Below are 24,927 nucleotides of genomic sequence, written 5' to 3'. Positions count from 1 at the left end.
GACACGAGTGAAGCTTAATAACTTTCTACTTAAAAATCTTTTCATCGGTCTTTTAATTTAAGACACTTAAGTTTGACAATGAAGCAGTCTAGCTGTCTAGTTACCTGTCTATGCATAACTACGATTTATCTAAATCTAGCTAATAAAATAATAAAGTAACATGAGAAGAATAACATTACAAATAGGCTAAGACTGAAAACTTAATTTTAAGTTTATTATACATAAATGTACGGCGAGTTGGAAATAATTAATTAGAGATGCACCGGATATTCGGTTACTAACCAGCCATTATTTTAATATCCGGCCGGATACCGGATAGTAACATTGCTTGATTTTGGAGTATACAAATTGGATTTAAGAAAGAGTCACTTGTTAATTATTTTAAAACAATTTAAACGTTCCACTGACTTGCGCCGGCCGAATATTCGGCGGTTGGATACCGGATATTCGGCCTGACCATCGGCTTAATATTCGGTATCCGGTATCCGGCCAAACAACTATCCGTTGCATCTCTAGAATTAATACAGCTTAGTAATGACACGTTAGAATAATATCTAGGTTTCAAATAATATCCGCTCGAAGTTTCGATTACGGCACGTTTTAGCATAAAAAATTCTACGATTGTGTGAAACTTTCAAGTTTGTAAAGTCGATGAAGAGACTAGAATTATTACCTCCTCGCGTTCTCCCGGCATTTTGCCACGGCTCATGGGAGCCTGGAGTCCACTTGGCAACGAATCCCAAGAATTGGCGTAGGCACTAATAGTTTTCGACAGCGACTGCCATCTGACCTTCCAACCCAGAGGGTAAAGTAGACCTTATTGGGATTAGTCCGGTTTCCTCGCGATGTTTTCCTTCACCGAAAAGCGACTGGTAAATATCAAATATATTTCGTTCTGTTAAGGGGCCCACTGATTAACAGTCCGCCGGACGGTATCGGCCTGTCAGTTGTTCGGAACTGTCAAAATTTTATTTTAACTGACAGGCCGATACCGTCCGGCGGACTGTTAATCAGTGGGCCCCTTTAGAATTCATTCCTCCTATCATTCCTAACATCGACTAGGCCTCTGGCCAAGAGCCAAGCTCTGAATGTAAAAATTAAAGATTAAAACTCTCCTCGATATCGAACCCGACGAAGTTCCATCGTTAAACGAACTTGGCGGACTTTTTACAGAATCGTAGTTTTTATGCCTGCTCATGCTCTAAGTTGTAAAATTAACGGTTTTTAAAAGTCCAGTCCAAGTTTGTGAGGATTTTTTAATTTTGAGGATTATAAAGTGTTTTAGTGTTGACATTTAAGCATGTTATGACATGTTTGACTGTTTTTAAAAAAAATAAGACACGTTTGTTTTTAAAATTTTGGTGGCCAAATATAGCATTAGATAATGAAAACGAAATACTTTTAATAATGCTTATTTCTTCCAAGATTGAAAGCTATAATTTTTTTTAGAATCTGTCACTACTCATTTATCTTTATCTTACCTTATATACCTTTAAACGAGCGATTCTTGTATATTTATTTATATATATATATTTCGGGGATCTCGGAAACGGCTCTAACGATTTCGATGAAATTTGCTATATGAGGGTTTTCGGGGGCGAAAAATCGATCTAGCTAGGAGTTGTCTCTGGGAAAACGCGCATTTTCGAGTTTTTATGTTTTCCGAGCAAAGCTCGGTCTCGCAAATATTTAATCATTAAATTAAGCGTAAAATAATAACATAATAATTATGTACCAATATTTACAAATAATACACTTACTTTTAACTTAAATTACATCAAAGTAAACAATTTAAGTGAAGAGCAAATAAAATCCCGTTAAGACGGCAAGAAATCACTTAAAAACTCCAAATACGCCTCCGAAACTATCTCGTTTCGCAAAAAAAGGAATCACGTCTTAGAAAAGTTTTAACGACCGCTCGGTCCCTGTCCATCCGCAGTGTTTAGAGAGGGACGGCCGACTCTCGAGTCGAGTGCTGGTCAAACAGAGGACATCAGATTGCTTTTAGCGGGAGGTGTTATTAAGTTGTGAGTAATGTGTAGTGATGTGGCGATTTTTTGGGGAGTTTCGGCTATAATGGCGGTCGCAAAGGTTAGCCAAAACGCGTCGGCTTTTAAATCATAGGTCCTGAATTCGAATCCCTATTTTGCCTAACAGTAGGAGGTGCCCATCAGACTGGTAATAATGATTATTAATTTCTGTTGATGATACTGATTACATCGTATGTTTGTGACAAAAAAAAGTAGATAAAAGGAAATATTTTAGTTAAACCAAGCAAAGAAATAATAAAACATCGAATATAACTATTGAGCTTAATAAATGATCATTAAAGTATCTAAATTTAAGAAAATTATTTTCATAAAAAACGTACCTACTTATTTTTTCTAGTATCTAAGTAATAGTTCATAGCTTTAGATAAATAACTATATAAACAGCTTTTCACATTGCCTATGGTGCTCATAATTATTGATAGATCAGTTAGATGGCACTAACTATACCATAAATAAAATTCCAACATGACATCATAATTTATTTTAACTACCTATCGGCCCGATCCGAACTTTAAGATACATACTTATAACAGATATATGGTCTAGATACGATATGGATTACATATGTCAGTGTCAAAAGTGACGTTTTTGCCTGAGGATTTTAATTAGTACGTACTCATTTATTTTGTATAATTTATCATAGATGGCGCTAGGCATATACCATAAATAAAACTACACGCTCACATAGTCGCGAGCACGGCCAGTATTTAATATGGAGTCTTTGTTCCGAGTATGTAAATGTGCATTAGCATTGCAGTGACGTTGCACCGCCCACGACATAATTTGACCTGCACAATTTACCCCTTTGTCGTTCGCAGCATGGGCAGGTACTAATTAAACACGAACGTTTTAGGAAATATACTAAATAAAACAAGATAATTATACCTGCAGCCATACTGTACAACTGACCTAGTGTCTCATAAAATTTTAAGTTACAATTTTTGTTTGAAAACATCACATTGGCCAGGGGGACTGAAGATGGTCACTTTTACACACAAATTAAAACACACGCCCTCAGCTCAAGTGGCCTTAAATATATTAAGTGCCAATGTTATTGTGACTGTAGTTTTCTGTTAAATATAGGTTTTATATTTTGTTTACTCCAGTTTCTAACGAGTCTACATTTATTCCTAAAACAAATGTCTTCCAAAGAATGAAATCACCGGCGGCCGAAACTTTTTACCCAGGAACTGCTTAATGCACACTTTGAAGAGATTTATTTTTTATTTTGGAAGGATGTTCATAATTTCAATATGTTTAATGTCCACTTTGTTTGTGATAAATTCCCATTTTCTGTCTTTTCTACTAGATTTTGTTATCAAATTCAACATGTGTCTACATCCTAGTTCTAACGACATAGAATTACTCTCTAAAATAAATTTCGTCCAAACTGTCCCATCACTAGCGGTGTGTGTGTGCGTTAAGCCGGACATTAGGACGTTTTTGCGGACACTTTTTACTTGGAATCTGCTCGGTGCACGCTCTGAGCAGATTTACTGCTGAAATGTTTCATTTCGGACGGGAATGCTGCGCTAGGGGTTTATTTTGAAAATAGGTAGTATTAATATTTTCTAAAAGTTAGATAACTATAACATTTTTAGAAAGAAGTTTCAAATATATGACTTTTGACAGTTCAAAAACATAATGTTTTATTTTTATGGCATTTACGATGACAAAGTGTGAAGACTTTTAGAATAGTTGAGGTCAGGAAGGGTATCCCAAGTTAGTGAGTATCTCTTCCTAATTAAGCCCCATACAACTGTATAAAGATTTTGGTACAAGCCAAAATTTCAACCATTTAATATGCTTAAAACGTTGCACATTTAAATTTTATTAGATAACCGCAATACCCTTAATTAAGCTGTTAACTTTATGCATTTTCAATTAAAACGGAGCGGCACAGTAATTGCACTAAAATTGAGTGTTGCCATAAACTTGTAATTGCTGTAGTTCGTATTTATTGTTTTGCCGATGGCAACACTGGATTATAACATAATAAAGTGCTTCCAATTACTTAGGGCCGTTTGTAAATGTAGGAGCCTCCTAAAACAAGATTAGGTGTCTTAAGTGTGAATGACCCTTACCATGAGACACTGACAGTGTCGACACTGGCATATACGCTAACGTCTACGTAACTTACTTTCTATGCATCTCGCTCGTACTGACGTATTAGTGCGAGCGAGATGTACAACAACAATACAGGTTGACTCAAAAATACGTTGACAAATATTTTTTAGAAATATTTTTCTTATTTACACATCTTTTGCTAAATGCTTCTTGAATTAATCCTACAATTTAAGTAAAACAAAACGCATTTCAATAAAATATCCTCCTTTATCTTTGACACACAAACGCAAACTTTTATTAAAAATATCATTTACGCTATAAACTGCCGTATTCGAACTTCAAGATATTCACAAGAGACGACACGTACTAGATCCATTCTAGATACGTTAGAGTTTAGATATCAACTAGTTCTCTTTTGCAGCGCAATTCGGGCAACCAATGTCACTTTTACGTTAGATAGAGTAAGATATCTATTAGATGTGAATTGGATCTCTAAGTCATATCCTGTGGAAATCGTTCAACAGTATCTCCAGAATCGCGCAAATGTCAAATTTGACAGGTTAGATATAAGCTTAAACATATCGTTATCGTATCTTTGTGATGTCTAAAAGATATCTAATACACGTCTATTTCAAAATCCGAATCGGGCCCATAAACTACTAAAAAACACATTTAAATAAATAAATATAGGACATCCCTAACAAAGCCCCACGGTAAGCTCAAGAACGCTAGTGTTGTGGGTACTCGAACAACACACAACATTTGACAATTCACTACATCTTATAAAACAAAGTCCTCCGCCGCGCCTGTCTGTTTGTGTCTTTATATGTTCGCGATAAACTCAAAAACTACTGACCGTATTTTCATGCGGTCTTCACCTATCAATAGAGTGATTCTTGAGGAAGGTTAAGGTGTATAATTGGTAAGGTTTTGTGCAACCCGTGCGAAGCTGGGGCGGTCGCTAGTTTTTAATAAAAATTCTAAAAGAAATAAAAGGAAATACAATATCATGGGACACCTACAGCTAAATCGATCTAACGGTAAGCATGGCTTATCCAGAACACCCCAATATTCCGGCCATTTTATTAGTTTGGCGAAAATTGGACACTGTATTTCGATTTGGAAACTAATACCGTTTACATGGCTGGCTTGCGCAACTTTTTTCTTTTCTGTTGTTTTGTATTTTGTTTTTACTGCTACGCGAAAATAAACTATAAATAAAAAATAAAGAGGAGTTTTTTGACTCGAATGAGAATAGAAATAGATATTATTAAGTTTTTCTTACTGCTGCATTTCGGTGCAGCGGTGCAGCGAAAATGCTATAAAATTCAGCAGCAGTGTCACTAGATTGACATAATACTGATATTTACACTAACTCCATTACTTGCCGTCATTCCTCCATTCCTAATCACTACTCTATCACTAGTAATGTCATTTCTTTAAAGTAATGTCATTACTCATGATAGTGCCTGTACCGTATTAGACTGGAATAATTGACGATCTAGATTCTAAGTGAGTCTAGACCGAAGTGGGCTAAAGAGGCAGCTGACGAGGTGAGTCGCTATTTTTACTGAAATCGATAGCGAGGGCGCTACAACTCTCTGTTTTCTTTCTTTTGTTAGTTTAAGCCGAGTGATATACATTTAAGAACTGTGAATACAGATTATTATGATACCTGTTTTAAGGGGCCCACTGATTACCAGTCCGTCGGACGATATAGGCCTGTCAGTTAAAAGCATTTGACAGCTCCGAACAACTGACAGGCTGATATCGTCCGGCGAACTGGTAATCTGTGGTGGGCCCCTTAAGCGACCGGATTTTTATTATTTACATTCCTACTATTTATGGGGAAACGGCTAATTTACTATAAGAAGGGACACAAATTAAATTGTTTTATTGTCATGAATTTAGTTAAGCAAACTATCAATAATCTTTATGCGTTTTAATTTTTTAATTTTAATGCTGTTCATTTTTCACAATATGTATGTTATAAAGATATCAAAAAATGTACCGTAACAATAATCATTATGGACTTTTAATGAGTTTGAATATTTCAACTGTTTTGCCATTTCATCCTAATAGTATAAGGTCGATCTAATACAGTTACAACCTAATTCCATGGTTAAGAATTTTTTAATGAATTCAGTTTAACAACTCACAAGTCGCTTATGGAAATGAGTCTGGTAATTATAATAAAAGTAGCACGTAAATGACCTGAGAATGTGAAAGTAGGTTACAATCTTACGACAGGCATGTGAAATGTTACAGTACATATAGGAGACTGCTATACGGCCTGATTCAAACTTTAAGATACCTACGTCAAAAGTTATGTCAGTAAACCTATGTCAGTGTCAAAAGTTACGTTTCTTCAAACAAAGACGTCACTTTCGACACTGACAATATCCGATCCATATTGTATTTTTAGCAAATTTTTGACGTATCTTAAAGTTTAACTGCCCGATTCAAACTTAAGATAGGTACCTGTCAAATATTACGGCTAGATACGATATGGATTAGATATGTCAGTGCCAAAAGTGACGTTTCTACAAACAAAAGTGCACTTTTGACACTGACAATATCCGATCCATATCGTAGGTTGAGCAAATTTTTGACGTATCTTAAAGTTGAAATCAGGCTGATTATTACGCGAACCTAGCCGCCGCTATACAGATATCTAATACCTTTAAACGAGCAGTTCTTGTTTATATATATATTTCGGGGATCTTGGAAACGGCTCTAACGATTTCGATGAAATTTGCTATATGGGGGTTTTCGGGGGCGATAAATCGATCTAGCTAGGAGTTATCTCTGAGAAAACGCGCATTTTTGAGTTGTATGGTAGGTAGCGTCACTTTTTTTCAAACCTCCATATTACCAAAGACATATGTAACTTCGTATAAGACGAATAAAGTCTAAGGAAAAAACGTGCCTCGGAATTCAAGTAAAAGTCATTCTCGAATAGATGCCGCACACACCTTTAGCCTATCCTCGGCTAGATGGCGTGACGACACCGTTTCATATTTAACAATTTTACCACATAGATATCAGTAAATGAACATGGATCAAAATGATATAAAAATAATAAAATCATTTATCCATATATATACATTTTTTGATAACTTTATACGTTTTTATTTTGAGTTTTAGTCGTGTGTCGATAGATGGCAGTAAATTTACAGTGACTACAAAATTTACAATGACAGGACCCCTCTATACTATCTATTCTTTTTGATATTACTTAAAGTTCAAGGCTGGATCCGCTGTAAACCTCATCTCAGGTGCTAAGTAATGCAATCAGCAAAAAACTCCCGCAGATGCGATTCGGGAAATAAGATAAAACTGGAGTGTAATTCCAAAAGCTTTACCAAGCGAGAGCGAGTTTGGAGGCTGAGACTGAACAGTATTTCAGTATTTTGAACGGCCTCCTAGCCTAGTCGGTAGTGACCCTGCCTACGAAGCAGGAGGTCCGGGTTCGAATCCTGGTAAGGGCATTGATTTGTGTGTTCATCACAAATATTTGTTCCTGAGTTATGGATGTTTTCTATGTATATAGTATTTATATATTTGTGTATATTAGATATATCGTCGTCTAGTACCCACGACACAAGCCTTATTGTGCTTACTGTGGGACTAGGTCGATCTGTGTAAAATTGTCCTATAATGTTTATTGTCATGGAAATTAAGGGGAGAGGCCTTTGCCCAGCAGTGGGACACTCAAATAGGCTAGTAAAAAAAATGATTATTTTTATTTTATTTATTTATTTATTCTGTCCATAGCCCGGTTTGTTTTGGGGCAAAAACGTACCGTTCCAGTGCTAGTGATTTATTAAATAAATATAAATACAAAAAATATCGATAACAAGTAATTTGTAAATCACAAATGTGACTCGTCCTCTCTTTTTTTATATTAAAATATTACGTGCAAAAAATGCTACATTTCAGACATTTTTTACGTCTTTTGGTGTTGAGGAACTGGAGTCACCCGCACTCGCTCGGCAATGTGAACTCACATCCTAGATGGCGCATGGCGCAGCAGCTGCGCTTGTTCAATTAACTAAAATGTGTCGGCGGAATGATGGGGCAAGTTGAAACAGATTCGTTAAATGACATTTTAAAACAGCTGACACGTTAAATCGAACGTGCACTGCACTGACATCAAACCGATATTCATGATATGGGTTTTTTTTTACCACGATCGTTAGCTCGTGGTAGGAGAAAAAAGCTCATATTTCGATAAATGTTTTTTTCTTTCTTTCATATTTCTGAGTACACATAACATAAAAATTCCCAAATCTGAAATAAAGTGTAGTCTACAACCCATAAAAAACTGGCCAAGTGCGAGTCGGACTCGCGCACAAAGGGTTCCGTACCATTACGCAAAAAACGGCAAATAAATCACGTTTGTTGTATGGGAGCCCCACTTAAATATTTATTTTATTCTGTTTTCAGTATTTGTTGTTATAGCGGCAACATAAATAGATCATGTGTGAAAATTTCAACTGTCTAAATATCACGGTTCATGAGATACAGCCTGGTGATAGACAGACAGACAGACAGACAGACGGACAGAGGAGTCTTAGTAATAGGGTCCTGTTTTTACCCTTGGAGTACGGAACCCTAATAAGGTGGCCCAGACTAGCCTCAGGCAACTTTACTCTGTCTAGTGCCGCGATGTATTAGCTAGGGCTGTCAGGAAATAAGTAGCTCCGCAAATTAAAAACGGGCATTGTGTACCCTACCGTGGATTACAGAACTGGACTACTTCCTTCAGATGGTGCAATATGAATCTTGTACGAAGAGAGGCTACAAAAGTACTTATGTACTTGAAAATAAGATGTCACACCGCACCGTTCAATTGAATCTCACACTTCTTCTTTCGTGACGAGGTTCCATAAACAATATACACGATGATTTTTAATCGGTGATCAGGAACCAATTTTTCTAATTCAGTCAGCGACGGCGATCACATTTAACTATGAAACCAACCACGAAATCGCGAAAAAAAAAATTAACTTTCTCATAGAAAATATCAACATCGGACCAGCCCAAATGTATGAAACAGGCAATTTTTTTGTGATTTCGATGTTGGTCCCGTAGTTAAATGTGATCGCCATCGATGACTGAATTAGAAAAATTGGTTCCTGATCACCGATTACATTTCTTGGTGTATATATATACACTCATACTCATTCATTTATAACATTATTACATATTACATGTCAAAGTTTTAATTACATAAGACAGATTATTCTCTTTGATTTCAACTCTAACTACTCTAAGGCTAGGTGATTAAATTTATAATATGAATATAAAAACACTTACAAAACAATAAAACATACATATTATTATTATTATAGTTTCGGGTAGTATAAGTATGTCAATTGGACGTTTATTTATACCTGAATATTATCATCGTAGATAAGATATTTTTTTTCGCGTACGCATTAAAGTTTAACTGCTCGCTATTTTTTATGCATTTTATTTCTATATCGCAAAATAACGTGTAGTAATGTGTAACTGGTAGTAAAGTAAAACTGAGTTTAATTTCTGTTCAAATGCTAATCTGAGCGCGTCTTCCATGGTGACCGTATCTCCTCGTGTGCTTCATCTAGTGAGTAATAATCTGTGCCGTACAGCTCAGTGCAAGGATGTGGAAATATCCGTACTTTCCGCTCTTGGTATTAAAATGCTCTCGTGACTACATAACTGAATAGTTTTCTTTGAGCACACATTTTAATCAAGGATTTAGGTTTCAAATGTATGTTATGCTACGTTATAATTTGAAAATGACTTTTAAAAACCATTAAGATTTATTATGTTTTATTTAAAAGAAAAAATACAGCTAAAATTATTACAAAACGAAAGAACCAAATGAAAATTAACTGTCAATATATTTTTAAATAAGTACCTTCATAAAAATCCCTTTGAAATACCGAATATGGTATTTATTTTAATTCTTACACTAATTAAACAATATTCGGTTTATTTTTTAACAAATGTTTGCTCGGCTTTAGCGCTGACGCGAGCATGGAATTCCAATAACGATATCCAAATTTTAATAAAATTCACTAAAATTTTAGTGAAATGTAATTTAATTTTCAAAGCTCACTCGTTATGTGTTCGAGAAGTTTTTTAATGTAAAATGTAATGTAAAAGGCATAGCCAGGTTTTTGAGAGCAAAATCGTCCTACTTAACATCAGGACGAACATTTAATTTTTAGGGTACCGTACCCAAAGGGTAAAAACGGGACCCTATTACTAAGACTCCACTGTCCGTCCGTCCGTCCGTCCATCTTTGAAATTGATATTACAGTTGAAATGTTCACAGATGATGTAATTCTTTTGCCGCTATAACAACAAATACTAAAAAGTACGGAACCCTCGGTGGGCGGGTCCGACTCGCACTTGTCCGGTTTTTACTTATTATTAGTATTATCGATATCGATAGCAAGCAATTTCTAAAGGGGCCCACTGATTAACAGTCCGCCGCACGGTATCGGCCTGTCAGTTGTTCGGAACTGCCAAAATTTTGTTCTAACTGACAGGCCGATACCGTCCGGCGGACTGTTAATCAGTGGGCCCCTTTAATCATAAGAACAAATGTGACTCATTCTTGAAATAAATAACATTAAATAAGGATGTTAGTAATTTTATTATCTACTAGCTTCTGCCGACGACTTTGTCTGCGTGGAATAAATTATGATGATGATTGTTAAAAAGGACCTACCCTATGTCCTCTCTCGGGCCCAAACTATCTCCATACAAAACTTATTTAAGTCTACCCTTCAATAACTCTAAGTCTACCCTTCAATAACTCTAAGTCTACCCTTCAATAACTCTAAGTCTACCCTTCAATAACTCTAAGTCTACCCTTCAATAACTCTAAGTCTACCCTTCAATAACTCTAAGTCTACCCTTCAAAAGTCTCAGACCTGAAACTTGACACCCGTGTCAAAATTGGTGAAAAAGGCCCCAGATTGCATCTGTCAAAATGGAGTATGTTATTAATATTGACGTATATCTCAGGACTGGCCTTACGGGCAATAAGAATGGGGCATGAATGGGGCCAGTACAGCGGTGTGACACCGCTACAACGCGATTGGTTGATGAGATCGCATCACGCGCGCGATTGGTCGCAACTAGTTGCGTTAGACTGCACGATAATTCGTGAGTGCCACCGCTGAACTAGTACAGTCGACGTCAAAGATATGTTTACACTTTTTGCCTTATTACAAAGGAGTAAGGTGCAAAAGTGTAAACATATTTTTGACGTCGACTGTACCATTTTTAGTGCCCGTAAGGCCCGTCCTTACGAAGTAATATTATAGGTCTATGGTTAAACAAGTTGGTACAACCGAGCACAGCCTACTACACGGCTAAGCGAGTTAGTATCGACCGTTCTAATAATAGCACCACGTGGTATGTACTAGCAGGTTTGTACGGTCGATAGTTTGCCGCGAATCGCGAGTGGGGCTTGGGGTTGGTTCCATTGAATAGGGCATTTCATTAAGAGGAAAGGGGACGGCTGTTTCTCCATACAAACTTATTCCTATTTTCCTCTGTGGATATTGACATTATGGAAAATATTTTTACCTAATTGGATATATACCTATTAACCATAGATATGCCCCTAAGTTTGACTTTTTTACATTTATAATATTTAAAACGTTCGCGTTTTGAAAACATATTAACTCACATTTATGGACGGGTTTATCGCGAATTTATTTTATTAACTTGCAATATTTAACATTATGAGTAGTGGGTGGTTTGAAAATGTGATGTCTACCCCAAACTTTTTCATACACTTTTGGTCGGGTAGTTATACAAATCTCTGTTTTGACATTTTGCTGGGACATCAGTCAGCCGCGACCACGACCAGTGAAACCTGTGTCGAAACGTCGGTAAATAAAGGTAATAATATAAATTCGTGATAGACCCGTATAAATGTGAGTTTATTTGTTTTTTTTTTATATGGTAACAATTAGGAGCGAAAAATAGATTTCATACAAACGTCTAGCTGTCGAAGATTTACAGCAAATTGTGTCAAAATATTTTCAATGATGTTAACACCCAGAGAGGAAAATGAGGACTACGTTTGTATGCAAAAGCGAGTTAGCGCGGGTCCTCCACTGTCGTCTTAATAAGCTATAGGTAAATTAAGAGCGACAAGAACATAACCGTTGGCATACAATCCAAGTTACTTCAGGGGTGCGAAACTCCTGACTTCGGTCAAACTCGGCTCCGCTCGGCTCAGCATTGCTCCGAGCAATTATTAGGGTTGGCACCACTTGACTTCCTTTTGCGTGCACGACCACAGATAACATAATCACTTGATTTTTGACAACCCTAAATAGCCGAAAGGGATAGTGCCATATATTAGAAAGGGATAGCATGATTCGACCCTGAACCGCTGTCAAACTTCGTTTTTGTAGGAAGTTTCCTTTCTGTACGGTAGTACTATTAATTATTCTGTGGTTACTTATCAAGTGAGTTATGAAGCCGATGGTCCCGGGTTCGAATCCCTGTAAGGGCATTTATTTGTGTGATGACACAGATATTTGTTCCTGAGTCATGGATGTTTTCTATGTATTTATATATTATATATATATCGTTGTCGGAGTACCCACAATACAAGCCTTCTTGAGCTTACCGTGGGTCTTAGTTAATTTGTGTAAAAATGTCCTATAATATTATCTACCCATTAAACAAATTTATGATTATTGAGTATTGCAGAATTCAAAATAATTTGTCTTACGGCCTGATTCGAACTTTAAGATACGTCAAAAGTTTGCTAAAGATACGATATGGATCGAATATGTCAGTGTCAAAAGTGACATGTTTTTTTCAAACAAATCCATCCATGTCGTATCTTTAGCACATTTTTGACGTATCTTGAAGTTCGAATCGGGCCGCTAGCCCGAAATTGTCGGTATTCGAAATTTGACAGAGCGTTTTGAACTTGGTTGCAAGCATTTATTAACACAACGAAAACTCGTAAAATTTGAACTTTGCACAATTATCATAATGAGCCCGAGTGCCCAAAAGCCTCCTTTGAAACGAGACGCTTAACTCTGAAACGTTCAAATTGAACAATTTGCTACGAACGTGGTGCTACGGCGTAGAGGAGCTACGCTGCTACGAGAAGACTTTATACTAACTTATTTACGGCTCGATTCGGAAAATGAATTAGATTTCTACTAGACTTCAACAAGTTACGATACGGATAATTTAAAGATATTTGTAAGATAGATATGTCAAATTTGACGTTTCCGCGATTCTGAAGGTCCTCTTGAACGATTTCGACAAGTTATGACTTAGATATCCAAGTCACATCTAGGCGATATCTAATGTAGATCTAGTTGATCTCTAAATCTTCTCAAGATCTTGTGATTATCTCGAAATCCGAATAGGCCTGTTAGTATTGTTATTTAGTATTGTCTATATTATAAACATTCCAACAAAATTTTGTTTCTATAGGAAAAACGTGTGCTTCCTCAAATAGTTGACATTAAGTTTGCCAAATGGCATTTTTGTGCGTAAGGGTTTTTTTTTTAATGTCATAATTATCTAAAATTTTACGTACTCTCACTCTCTACTCGTACTACACTCTGTTGAAATTCTTCTAAAATGGGAAATTGCGGTTTTTTGTATTAATTGCATCATTCTGTTAATCTAATCTAATACATTTAAACTAGCAATTCTTGTTTATTTATTTATATGTATATTTATATATATACTTATTTCGGGATCTCGGAAACGGCTCTAACGATTTCGATTAAATTTGCTATATGGGGATTTTCGGGGGCGATAAATCGATCTAGCTATGTCATATCTCTGGGAAAACGCGCATTTTTGAATTTTTATATGTTTTCCGAGCAAAGCTCGGTCTCCCAGATATTTAAAGGTAAAAACCAAAACCTCTCGTGCCGCAGATGGCGGCACTTTACGATTGTCTCCCAAATATTTTTAATCAAACTTCCGCTGTTTCGGACGAGCCATTTAAAAATAAAGTTTTGAGCAAGACAATGAAACCTCGTAAAATCTGGGACTGTTGGTGAACTACAATTTTAAAGCAAACTTGTAGTTAAAGTATACAAGAATAACATTGTAGTTATGACGAGTCCCGATGCACATCGCGTCTACTGCCCGATTCGAACTTCAAATAAATAAATAAATAAATAAATAAATATTATAGGACAATTTTATCGACCGGATTAGCATTCTTTTCTTTATTTATTCATAACAATAAAATATTGTGTTGAACATAAGCTAAAAATTAATAATTAACACTACATTAAATTAAATTACACGAAATTAAAGCTCAATTTAGTGATCCCAAGCTGGTGATATTAATGAAAGTATAAGTATATATTAAAATTCAAATTGTAATTGTTTTAATTAAAATTGTATAATGTCAAGGAATAAAATGTAAATAAAAATAAATATAATAATAATTTAAAATTTACTAACTAAGATATGAGCAAAAAATAATATCATCACTTTGGTATCGTCATAGAAAAATACAGTCACATTAAACATGCAAGCTGAAGTGGCAGTGGGCCGGTCATATTAGCCGTAGAACCGATAACCGTTGGGGTAGACGAGTTCTCGAGTGGAGACCGCGCATCGGCAAACGTAGCGTAGGACGCCCTCAGACTAGATGGAGCGATGATCTTCGCAAGGCGGCTGGCAAGAGCTGGATCAGAGTTGCCGCTAATCATGCTCAATGGCGTGCAATAGGAGAGGCCTATGTCCAGCAGTGGACGAGAGTAGGCTGATGATGATGATGATGATGATGATGATGATGATGATGATGATGATGATGATGATGATGATGATGATGATGATGATGATGATGATGATTTTGTCGACCTAGTCCCACAGTAATAAGCACAATAAAATAAGGCTTGTATTGTGGGTAGGTACTATGTAGACTTTAAGATACGTCAAATATTACGTCTAGATACGATATGGATTAGATATATCAGTGTTATAAAAGTGATGTTTCTTCAAACAAAACGTCACTGTTGACACTGATATATCTCGACGTGCAACGTAACGTCACGAACGAAACGTCAGGCTATAACTAAACGTAAGTTTTACGCGATTAACGTGCCTATTCGGATTTCGAGATAATCACAAGATCTTGAGACGATTTAGAGATCAACTAGATCTACATTAGTTATCGACTAAATGTGACTTGGATATCTAAGTCATAACTTGTCGAAATCTTTCAAGAGGACCTCCAGAATCGCGGAAACGTCAAATTTGACATATCTATCTTACAAATATCCTTAAATTGTCCGTATCGTAACTTGTTGAAGTCTAGTAGAAATCTAATTCATTTTCCGAATCGAGCCGTAAGTCCCGTGTTAATTATAAAAGTATCTATCTATTTAATAAAGAAATTGCGTAATCACTATAAATATAAAAAAATCAGCAACCAATTTACAAATCAAACACACTAAATACAAGAATGACTCCTTCCTTGGCCGAGGGAACCCTAAAAATCATAATACGTATCGCAAACATTTACCTTCCCCCTGATTAGACGAACATACTTATATATAGGTACTTGTATATTATATATCATTATATCAGAGGGGAGTGTACGGTAGATATGAACTTTGATTTAGTCGGACATGTCCAGTAAGTTGGCCTTGATCTTTTTTTCATTTTTCATGCTCTGAAAGAGGGTCATTGTTGTTCTAAAAGGTGTGCTGAAAATGATACGTTTCTGCACTAGAGCATTTTACGTTCCAAGTACGATTTTTAATTTTTTAATTTTTATGATAATCAATCGAAATTTGGGTTTAAATGGATTTGTTATAAAATTTTCATTCTGATATTTACCTCCCCGTTTCATAAATAACGATACTTTTGCCTAAATTGTTAATTGAAAGTACCCTCAAGAAATACTATAAAAATTTAATACTTAGTCATGTTTAAAAAAAACACATGCATTTTACATTTCAAAATTAATCTATCACTTATCGATAACAGACTTATCGACGTTTCATTTTCTCAAACACTCGTTTATGCCACAAAAACTTCTATGTCTGTGCATTATACTAGAAAAGAAGCATGGTATAATAATATACTCCGCCTGGTACTCCATTCCCGTCTTTTCTAGGTCGCCTAACTGACACGGGCTTACGTCATCATGCGACAGCGCTATATGATAATATGCGATAGCGCTATATATAGCGGCCATGTTGTTGTGACGTAGCCCCGTGTCACTCTGGGAATGGAAGACCATGTTTTATTAGACTATGGAAAAGAAGAAGACATTTATTACTAGATATTTGTCCGCACTTTAAACGCCATTATGGCGACCCTGACCGCCCCCAGGTAGCTACTAGGCTGTGCCTAGTCTGGAGCGTTGACCTAGCCCGCGGTTGTCATAGCGTGGGTATAGCGTAGCTGTGTACACCGGCGGTGGACTACCACCCTACAGACTCCACTTTACAGTGATATATTTCACTTAGCACGTTTTCAGCATAATGGTAAAGCAGGGGATGTAAATGAATGAAACTGTATATAGTCGCTTTTAACCGCTAAAACCTATTTTTGACGATATTTATAACTCCATAGTAAATTTAATTTTTATCTAAATCGGTTCAGCGGTTTAAGCGTGAAGAGAAGCGTGAGGAGGGGGGGAGCGCAGTTATCACGAACCGTCGTAACTATATGACGACCGGTCTGGCCTAGTGCCTGGCTGCGAAGCCGATGGTCCTGGGTTCGAATCCCGGTAAGGGCATTTATTTGTGTGATGAACACAGATATTTGTTCCTGTATAAGTATGGTTATAGTTATCGTCGCCTGTACCCATAGGACAAGCTATCCTTAGTTTGGGGCTAGGTCGACCTGTGTTAGATGTCACCAATATTTATTTATTTATATGCACTATCTAGGTATTCTAGGTGATACTAAAACATATAGCTATAGGAGGTACCTATAGCTAGGGAGGGGACGCGTACCGGTAAGAGGCATGCAACTTGTGGACAATCAATATTGTGATGCGTCAAATGGAAATTTACAGAAGGGTTGGACAAAACAAAGAGCTGCTTTAAGCTTGCTTCGAACTTTAAGATACGTCAACTAATAAATCTAGATAGGATATGGAATAGATATGTCAGTGTTAAATTTGACGTTTCTAACGTTCTCCGTTTCGTATAGGGAATGTTCTCGAGAACATTTCCCTTAATAAACGGAGAACGTTAAAAACGTCACTTTTGACACTGACATATCTAATCCATATCGTTTCTAGATCTATTAATTGACGTATCTTAAAGTTCGAATCGGGCAAACAGTTGTATTTAGAATTAATTCGGGCATTCGGCATCAAGACAGTCGACCGCATGCCAAATCTCAGCGCGCTCGGACCAGCATGAAAAAATAAAATAAAAAAATCGGCCATTTTGATTTTTTTTTAATGTAGTTTGTTTTGTCTCGGGGCCCTCTATGATATTTCGTCGAGCACCCCCCACCTATCACGCATCGTTTAAAAGTTGCCATACAAACAAATACTACACGCGATTACATAAAGAATATTGACCAGGTTCGAATCCCGGTTATGTATGATAGATTTAAAAAAAATTGAATGCCATTATTATTAAATCTAAAATCGACGCCATGGTTCCTAAGAACAGATTTCGCTATCTCTCATAGTTTCTGACTTCTCCATACTGACCCATTTGGATGTAGCTTTGTAATATGCCTACTTGAATAATAAACTATCTTTATCTCTTTTCTTTCATCTTTATACTTACCATTCCCATTCAGTGCTAATCACTGTGCCACTTTAAAGCATTTTCGCTACATACCGGGAAACCCACGTAACCTAGGACGTAGCGCTACGAACGTAGTTGAATAGTAATTATGTTAACTATAATATCTATATAATTATGTACTATTTTTTTTGTTTTTATTACTTATGTAATTAGTTACATGTGTGCCATTAATCCACCTATGTATACCGTAAGCAAACAGCCATTGATAACGTAATTATTCAACAACAAGTCGTTATAAAGCAGCCGACGTAAACAAGGCTGTAAAAATAATTGGGGCGAGGCCGATATTACTTTCTTATGGGCAAGATGTTTACTTCGTATGTCGTCATGTGAACAGGGCGCGTAAGCCTTAGAGCATTTAGTAAAGGAGACGCCTTGGCTGTCATTTTCTGTACAAAACAGTCTGCCGATTTCTGCGGGGGAGGGGCACGTCAAATATGTGGCTATTTGTACATGTACATGATTTGCACGTAATTTACAAATAGCCATGTCAGATAAACGTCAGTCCATACAAAAGTTTGCATAATTGTGCAAGGTTTTCGGCAGAGGGGTAAGCTCTTAAAGGCGACTCCGGTTATTAAAGGCTCTAAGCGCGTAGCCAACAACGTGCCAATCGTTAAGCCTTTATAAGGGACAGGGAATATATTTCCCACTTGATTTTAAACTTTATTTCATAATAATTGGATTCAATTTTGCATAACTTCTGACACCCGTATGCCTTAAAAAGGGTTAATGCTCCGTAGAGTATCGTAGTCATCTCTCTCTATCACTCTTCTCCACTAGTGCGACAATGACAGTTGCGTTTCGTTCGATACGGAGCGTTAACCATTGCACGTTGGCTACGCACCCAGTGGAACATATTTATACGAGTTTGGCAAAGCTCAAATGATGAGTTATAACTGTGATTTTAGCCATATATTTACATCAATGAACTAGAATAAATATAGAAGTCTGACTGGAGCTCAAAACTTACCCCACGTGTATTGTGCCGCGAGCGCCTTAACTTGATAAATATTGAAATGCCGCACAAGGTATTTGACAGTATTATATATAGTATTTGATTTTAGCCAATCAAGAATTTAAAAAGCTAAAGTGGGACTAGGCTGGACATGTCTGCCGGATGCATGATGATAGATGGGCCAAAATAGCCACTAGCTGGCATCCCCAGGGTAGTCGTGGCAGAGGCACACCGAGAAAGAGATGACGGGACAACTTGGATGCATTCCAGCGGGATTAGCGGGATCTTGCTCAGTACAGGGAGGGTTGGAAAGGGAGAGGGGAGGCCTTTGCCCAGCAGTGGGACACACACATAGGCTAAAAAAAAAACAGGAACTTGAATGTGGGTGTTATTTTCCCACATACAACCACACTGACACATTCACAAACAATAGAACATAATTCCAACCCTATGTACGACAAGCGATCACATAAAACATTAGAATTTGCATGCGAGAACACATCAGGCACACTTTGTCGAACTTAAACCAATCAGCGTCCAATTCAGGAGTTCGGCGCAATCCAATTACGGCCCGGGCGCCGTTTTGATCGGGGTACATGTTTTGGAGCAATATTGAGATGCTAGGAGGAAAATTTGGACGTTTTTGACATCAAAATGTTATGAAAAGATGTTGTTTAGTTGTCATTCACGCGTGCATTTCGCTCGACTTGTCCGTACATTTATTGGCGCTAGCGAGACGTGCGGAAGAATTAAACAATACATCATTTATAACACTTTAAACTCTCGCGTTTTGTACACATATTTAATTACACAAACGGGTCTACCGCGATATAATTTCATTGTTTTTACCTTTAATTCCGACGTTTCAGCTGAGTTTCTGATGAGTTAGCCCATGTTCAGGAAGTGCTAAAGAAAAATGGGTACTTGCAGAAAATCCCACGCACGACTAGGAAAAAAGAAAGACATCCGGAGGTTAGTAGGCAACCAGCCTTTTTGCCGTATGTGAAAGGGATAACGGACAAAGTTGGATCAGTACTGAAGAAATTCTCCATTAAGACTGTATACACGCCGTTATCTAAAGTAGCAAGTCTTTTACGCAGCCCAAAGGATGTCATTCCGTATCAGAATCCGGGTGTCTACAAGATAGAATGCAGTTGTGGAAGTGCGTACATTGGCCAAACTAAGCGCAGCGTTCAAGAGAGGGTGAAGGAACACATAGCAGCTGTTAAAAATCGCCATGTAAACAAATCCGCAATAGCTGAGCACTTGCTGACAACAGGAACGAATCACTGGATTGAGCTACATAAACCCAAAGTCCTCTCCAACGAGCGACACTATTATCCGCGGATCGTGAGAGAGGCGATTGAAATTAAAAAACACCCTAAAAATTTCAATCGTGAGGACGGGTACAAATTATCGTCTACTTGGGGACCAGTGATTCAAATGTTGAAACCAGCGGATATATCTTCGGACCAGTGTACGGATACTGTGAGTGTTGCGTGTCGTGCCGTGGACAATAAACATTAAACTTTAACGGGTAGCTGCAATTTCTTTGTCTACCCCGAACATTTTTATAAACTAATTTCGGGTAGTTTAGTGGTGTTTTATTAATATCTCCGTTGACATTTGTTGGGACGTCAGTCTTTCCGTGACCACAGCTGGTGCAACTCAGCTGAAACGTCGGAATTAAAGGTAAAAACAATGAAATTATATCGCGGTAGACCCGTTTGTGTAATTAAATATGAATACATCATTTAAATATAATTTTGATGTAATAATTGAGGTTTGATTTGGCCTCCATGTGCTGTGGGCTGTGGGTCTACAAGGACAACCTGGATAGCTATTTTTGAAGAAGTTGTACTTTAACATACCGAAAGTTAGAGTAGCAGGCCTATTCGGATTTCGAGATAATCACAAGATCTTGAGACGATTTAGAGATCAACTAGATCTACATTAGATATCGACTAGATGTGACTTGGATATCTAAGTCATAACTTGTCGAAATCGTTCAAGAGGACCTCCAGAATCGCGGAAACGTCAAATTTAACATATCTATCTTACAAATATCTTTAAATTATCTGTATCGTAACTTGTTGAAGTCTAGTAGAAATCTAATTCATTTTCCGAATCGAGCCGCAAGATAAGTCTGATACGATTTTGATAGCACACGCTGTGCGAGAATTGTTTTACTTTTAATTATAAAAAATGTGACAGTTCAGTGCAAACCTTGCGCCAGATTTTATGGATCAACCTATACCTTTAGTATGTGTAAACAGCACGGAAAAATGAATACATTGCATTTGGCATCTGTATTCATCTAACACATTTATTAATTTCCTCTTATCTAAAATGGCTAGGCAAATCTAAAATAGAAAAAACGAGAAAATACCAACACGCAATTTCCGTGCATCAAACGCAAAATATTCCTCTCACAACCGAAGATATTTAATTAAAAAAAGCGGGCATTCTCAAAACGCGGAGACGCATCATTATTCTGTCAGCGGCAGTCGATCAATTAATAATTGAATTTCAAGTGCCGTTTCTTAACTTATCGATCTATTTCCACAATAAATTGAATTCAGTCTTCACACTCGTTTAATCTCCATTGTGGAATTCAATAATAGTGCTGAAATGAGCATCTGCATAAATATTTCATTATGTTTAGAAGTTATGGCGCTCCGTGCAGCGAATACGCGTAAGTGAGCATTCATACATCATCTTTATGGGAATGATAAAGAAATATGTAATAAAGTTATGCTACCGTGCGTTGCCAAGTCTGAATGTTTTCATACAATATTTACTTCGTTTTTTTAGCATTAGAAAAAAGGTAAACAATCTAGACGTGTCCTTTTATTGAAAACCACTTTTGAAAAATAAGTCACGGCAAATATGTAACAATTATGAATCATATACGCTCATTTACATTCTTCTGCTTTCATGATACTGATTTTTAAAAAGCGTTTTTCAATTAAAAGACATATCAACATAGTGTTTTTCTAATGCTAAAAAAACGATCTATAGTTAGCTTCACTGCGGGTGCTTCAAATTTATCAAGTTAAATTTGAACCTAAAATAGCTGATTCAGGTGAATTTTCAATTAGTTTTGCATCATTGCAAGTTAGTGGTTCAATGACCACCTTTCTTATATGTTACCTTCAGGTACCTACCCTTAAAAGTACCCCACAACACATTCCAGACATAACTATTAGAAAACTCATTCGTTTGTTTGGGTCAAACAGATGGGACAGACAGAAAACTAGTGTGTTATCGCGAACAGTACATTTTTCTCTCCTGTGGGCAATAGTTAACAGCTTGTGGGCATGTAAGTAATGATTTTATCATAGTTCTTTAAATAAAAGGAGGACCTTTTCACGTGAATAAGGGTTAAATAAGAAAATTAACCTTTATAGCCCTTAACTCTTGTGTATGTCTACAGGAAAGACATAACACACTGATCTGTTTGACCCGTTTACAGTATTCTCACTAGTTGTTGTGTAAATATACTTACTTTATTGAGACACTATCACCGCGAACTCACACTATACTTATGAGGATAGGGGACGAACGATTCTCCATACAAACGTAGTCCTCATTCTCCTGTCTGGATAATTAACATTATGAAAAATATTTTTACACAATTTGATGTATTTTAATCATAGCCATCCTCGACCGTTAATTTTTTTAGATTAACACTTTATTATAAGAGTTAGGAGCTTTTAAAAAATTGTATTAAACCTGTTTTTCGCTGCTAACTCTTATAATAGTTATAATAATGAATAAATCTAAAAAATAAAACTATGATTAACATACATCAAATTTTATAAAAATATTTTCAATAATGTTAATATCCAGAGAGGAAAATCGGGAATACCTACGTTTGTATGGCAAACCGGTTTCGAGGTGGTCGTCCCCTTTCATCTTAAGCACTAAAGACGCTTATGGCACGGTGTTTTGTGTCAATTTCCTTCATTCTGAATCATTTTCTAAAAACTTTAAGACAAAAAAAACTAACTATGTTACCAACGTCCTTGATGTTACTATTGCTAAATAATTATTTATTATGTGCCTTAGCTGAAACGGAGACCTTCGCTTTTCGCTCGGTCAATAAGGCCAGGAATCCGTTTAATCCCCATCGTGAGACTATGCGTTCCCAAATTCCATGTTTATAAAAGTCTTAAGTGACGACATACTCGTATAACTATAGACATACGCTCTTATATAAGGGTTTTATATTATTCCCAACAACTCAATACTAGTTTATTGTGAGCTCTGGTTTCATATATTTACTACTTGAATGGAGGTTATCTTTATATTGGTTTGTTTGAAGAAGTTGAAATAGGAATACAGAGCGAGTGCGAGGCAGGCTAGGAATGTAGAATGGTCGCCGTGGGATGAATTTAATAATAGTGCCATTCCGGTTTTGAAATGAGCGGTTTTCGCTGGGGAATAAGTTCAATTACCGTTTATATAGGTACATATATATAATGTGTAGGTCTGGGTCAGATATGTTACTGGGTTTAGGTAAACAGTGTAAATTATATAGATAGACCAGAAACCCAGAACGTAAGCTTGTAAATCTACTTTCAATGGTCAGCTCAGTCAGGGTGGCCACTCTTTTGAATTTATGAATCCGGGAAAATTATCTTTGCACCACTAGTTACGTAAGTACTTAATAAAATAATTAAAGAAAAAAGTTGTCAACGTATTTTTGGGCCAGCCTGTATTATCTCCTTTTAATTCACAAAAACAAAAGCCCTTGGCTCCCGGCCCAATCAACCGCATAATCTGATATTTCCCTCAAACGAAACAGATATCTGTTAATTATACCAATCCCAAAACAATTAGGTTACGAAACACATTTGCACCCGCGCGTGCCTTACCGGATCCGGTTATCCGTGCCTTTAACCGGTTTTATCCGAAATCCAATATGGCGGCTGCAAACCATTTCACGTCAATCTGCGCTTTTGTCACTGACGGGTGTGTCGGATGGAGATGGGGCTTGGAAAAATGGTTGGGGAATTTGATTTTGTCAATTTAGCGTAGTGTTTTCACTTTGAAATATGTTTTGGTTTTAAATTTTATTTAACAAAAATGTGTTCTGCAATTTTTAAGAGGTCAATGCGTAGCTGCATAATTGTTTTAAGATTTTTGTACCTGACATTAACACCCTATCCATCCATCTTCCTCGCCTTGTCCCGGCTTTTGCCACGGCTCATGTGAGTCTGGGGTCCGTGCTTGGCAACTAATCCCGAGAATTGGCGTAGGCACTAGTTTTTTTACATTAAAATATAGGGTATTTAAAAATAAACAAAGCAATATATTTTTAAACTTAAATGCCATGTAATGTTATGCCAAGTATTGCAATTAAATAATAACATTATTTATTGCACTTGGCCGAATCTAGTAAACTTTATTCGACTATTTATTCTCTAACATGATCATATATACAGTAGGATCAATGTGGGGAAGACAGTACAAGCTTTATCGCTTCTAACTTTAGAGTTTGTACACTTTCTCCACCTACAGAAGGTAGTACAGAAGGAGCGAAGACCTTCCTTTCTGACAGTATCTTAGCGAAGTACGTATACAAATACGAGAGCTTTCGCTCTATGACGGTCTTTCCAATCAAAAATTTTATGTCCGTCTTTTCCACATTGACATTGGCCTTTTTTAAATTGGGTTGTCTCTGGTCGACTACCCAGTAGTACGTAACGTAGAGGCTCCAGTGCCCGACACACCTCCAATAATCGACATTTTCAATCATAATGTCATAGCAATAAAGTTGACAGCAAGTCGAATATTGGGTCTTAACATGTCGATTATTGGGGTGTTTACGCTATGATTAATTTATAATTAACAAATCATGTGCTTGTTACAGGCGCGGTCGGCGGCGACGGGGATGACAGCGACGACAAGGAGAAGGAGGAGGAGGCGGAACGCGAACGACAGGAGGCCATCCGCGAGGCGGAGGAGCGACGCAAGGAGAAACACCGCAAGATGGAGGAGGAGAGAGAGAAGATGCGCCAGGAGATAAGGGATAAGGTAGGAATATTACTAT

General features: G+C 36.9%; 1 protein-coding gene and 1 long non-coding RNA gene across 3 annotated transcripts in view; both read left to right on the top strand.

Annotated features, from left to right (window-relative positions):
* Nucleotides 1-24,927, top strand: part of LOC134801194 (uncharacterized) — a 156,341-nt gene that overhangs the window by 90,525 nt on the left and 40,889 nt on the right. The gene's annotated exons all lie outside the window — the stretch shown is intronic.
* LOC134801167 (complexin) overlaps nt 1-24,927 on the top strand; it is a 136,428-nt gene that overhangs the window by 70,612 nt on the left and 40,889 nt on the right. For both annotated transcript variants that reach the window (XM_063773713.1, XM_063773714.1), the window contains exon 2: nt 24,748-24,911. In XM_063773713.1, the coding sequence (XP_063629783.1) occupies nt 24,748-24,911 (164 nt within the window). The remainder of the gene's footprint in view (nt 1-24,747; nt 24,912-24,927) is intronic.

Source organism: Cydia splendana, chromosome 21, assembly GCF_910591565.1.
Source record: "Cydia splendana chromosome 21, ilCydSple1.2, whole genome shotgun sequence".
Classification (NCBI taxonomy): Eukaryota; Metazoa; Arthropoda; class Insecta; order Lepidoptera; family Tortricidae; genus Cydia; species Cydia splendana.
Note: the sequence above shows the minus strand (reverse complement) of the source record. Positions and strands in the feature narration are given on the sequence as shown.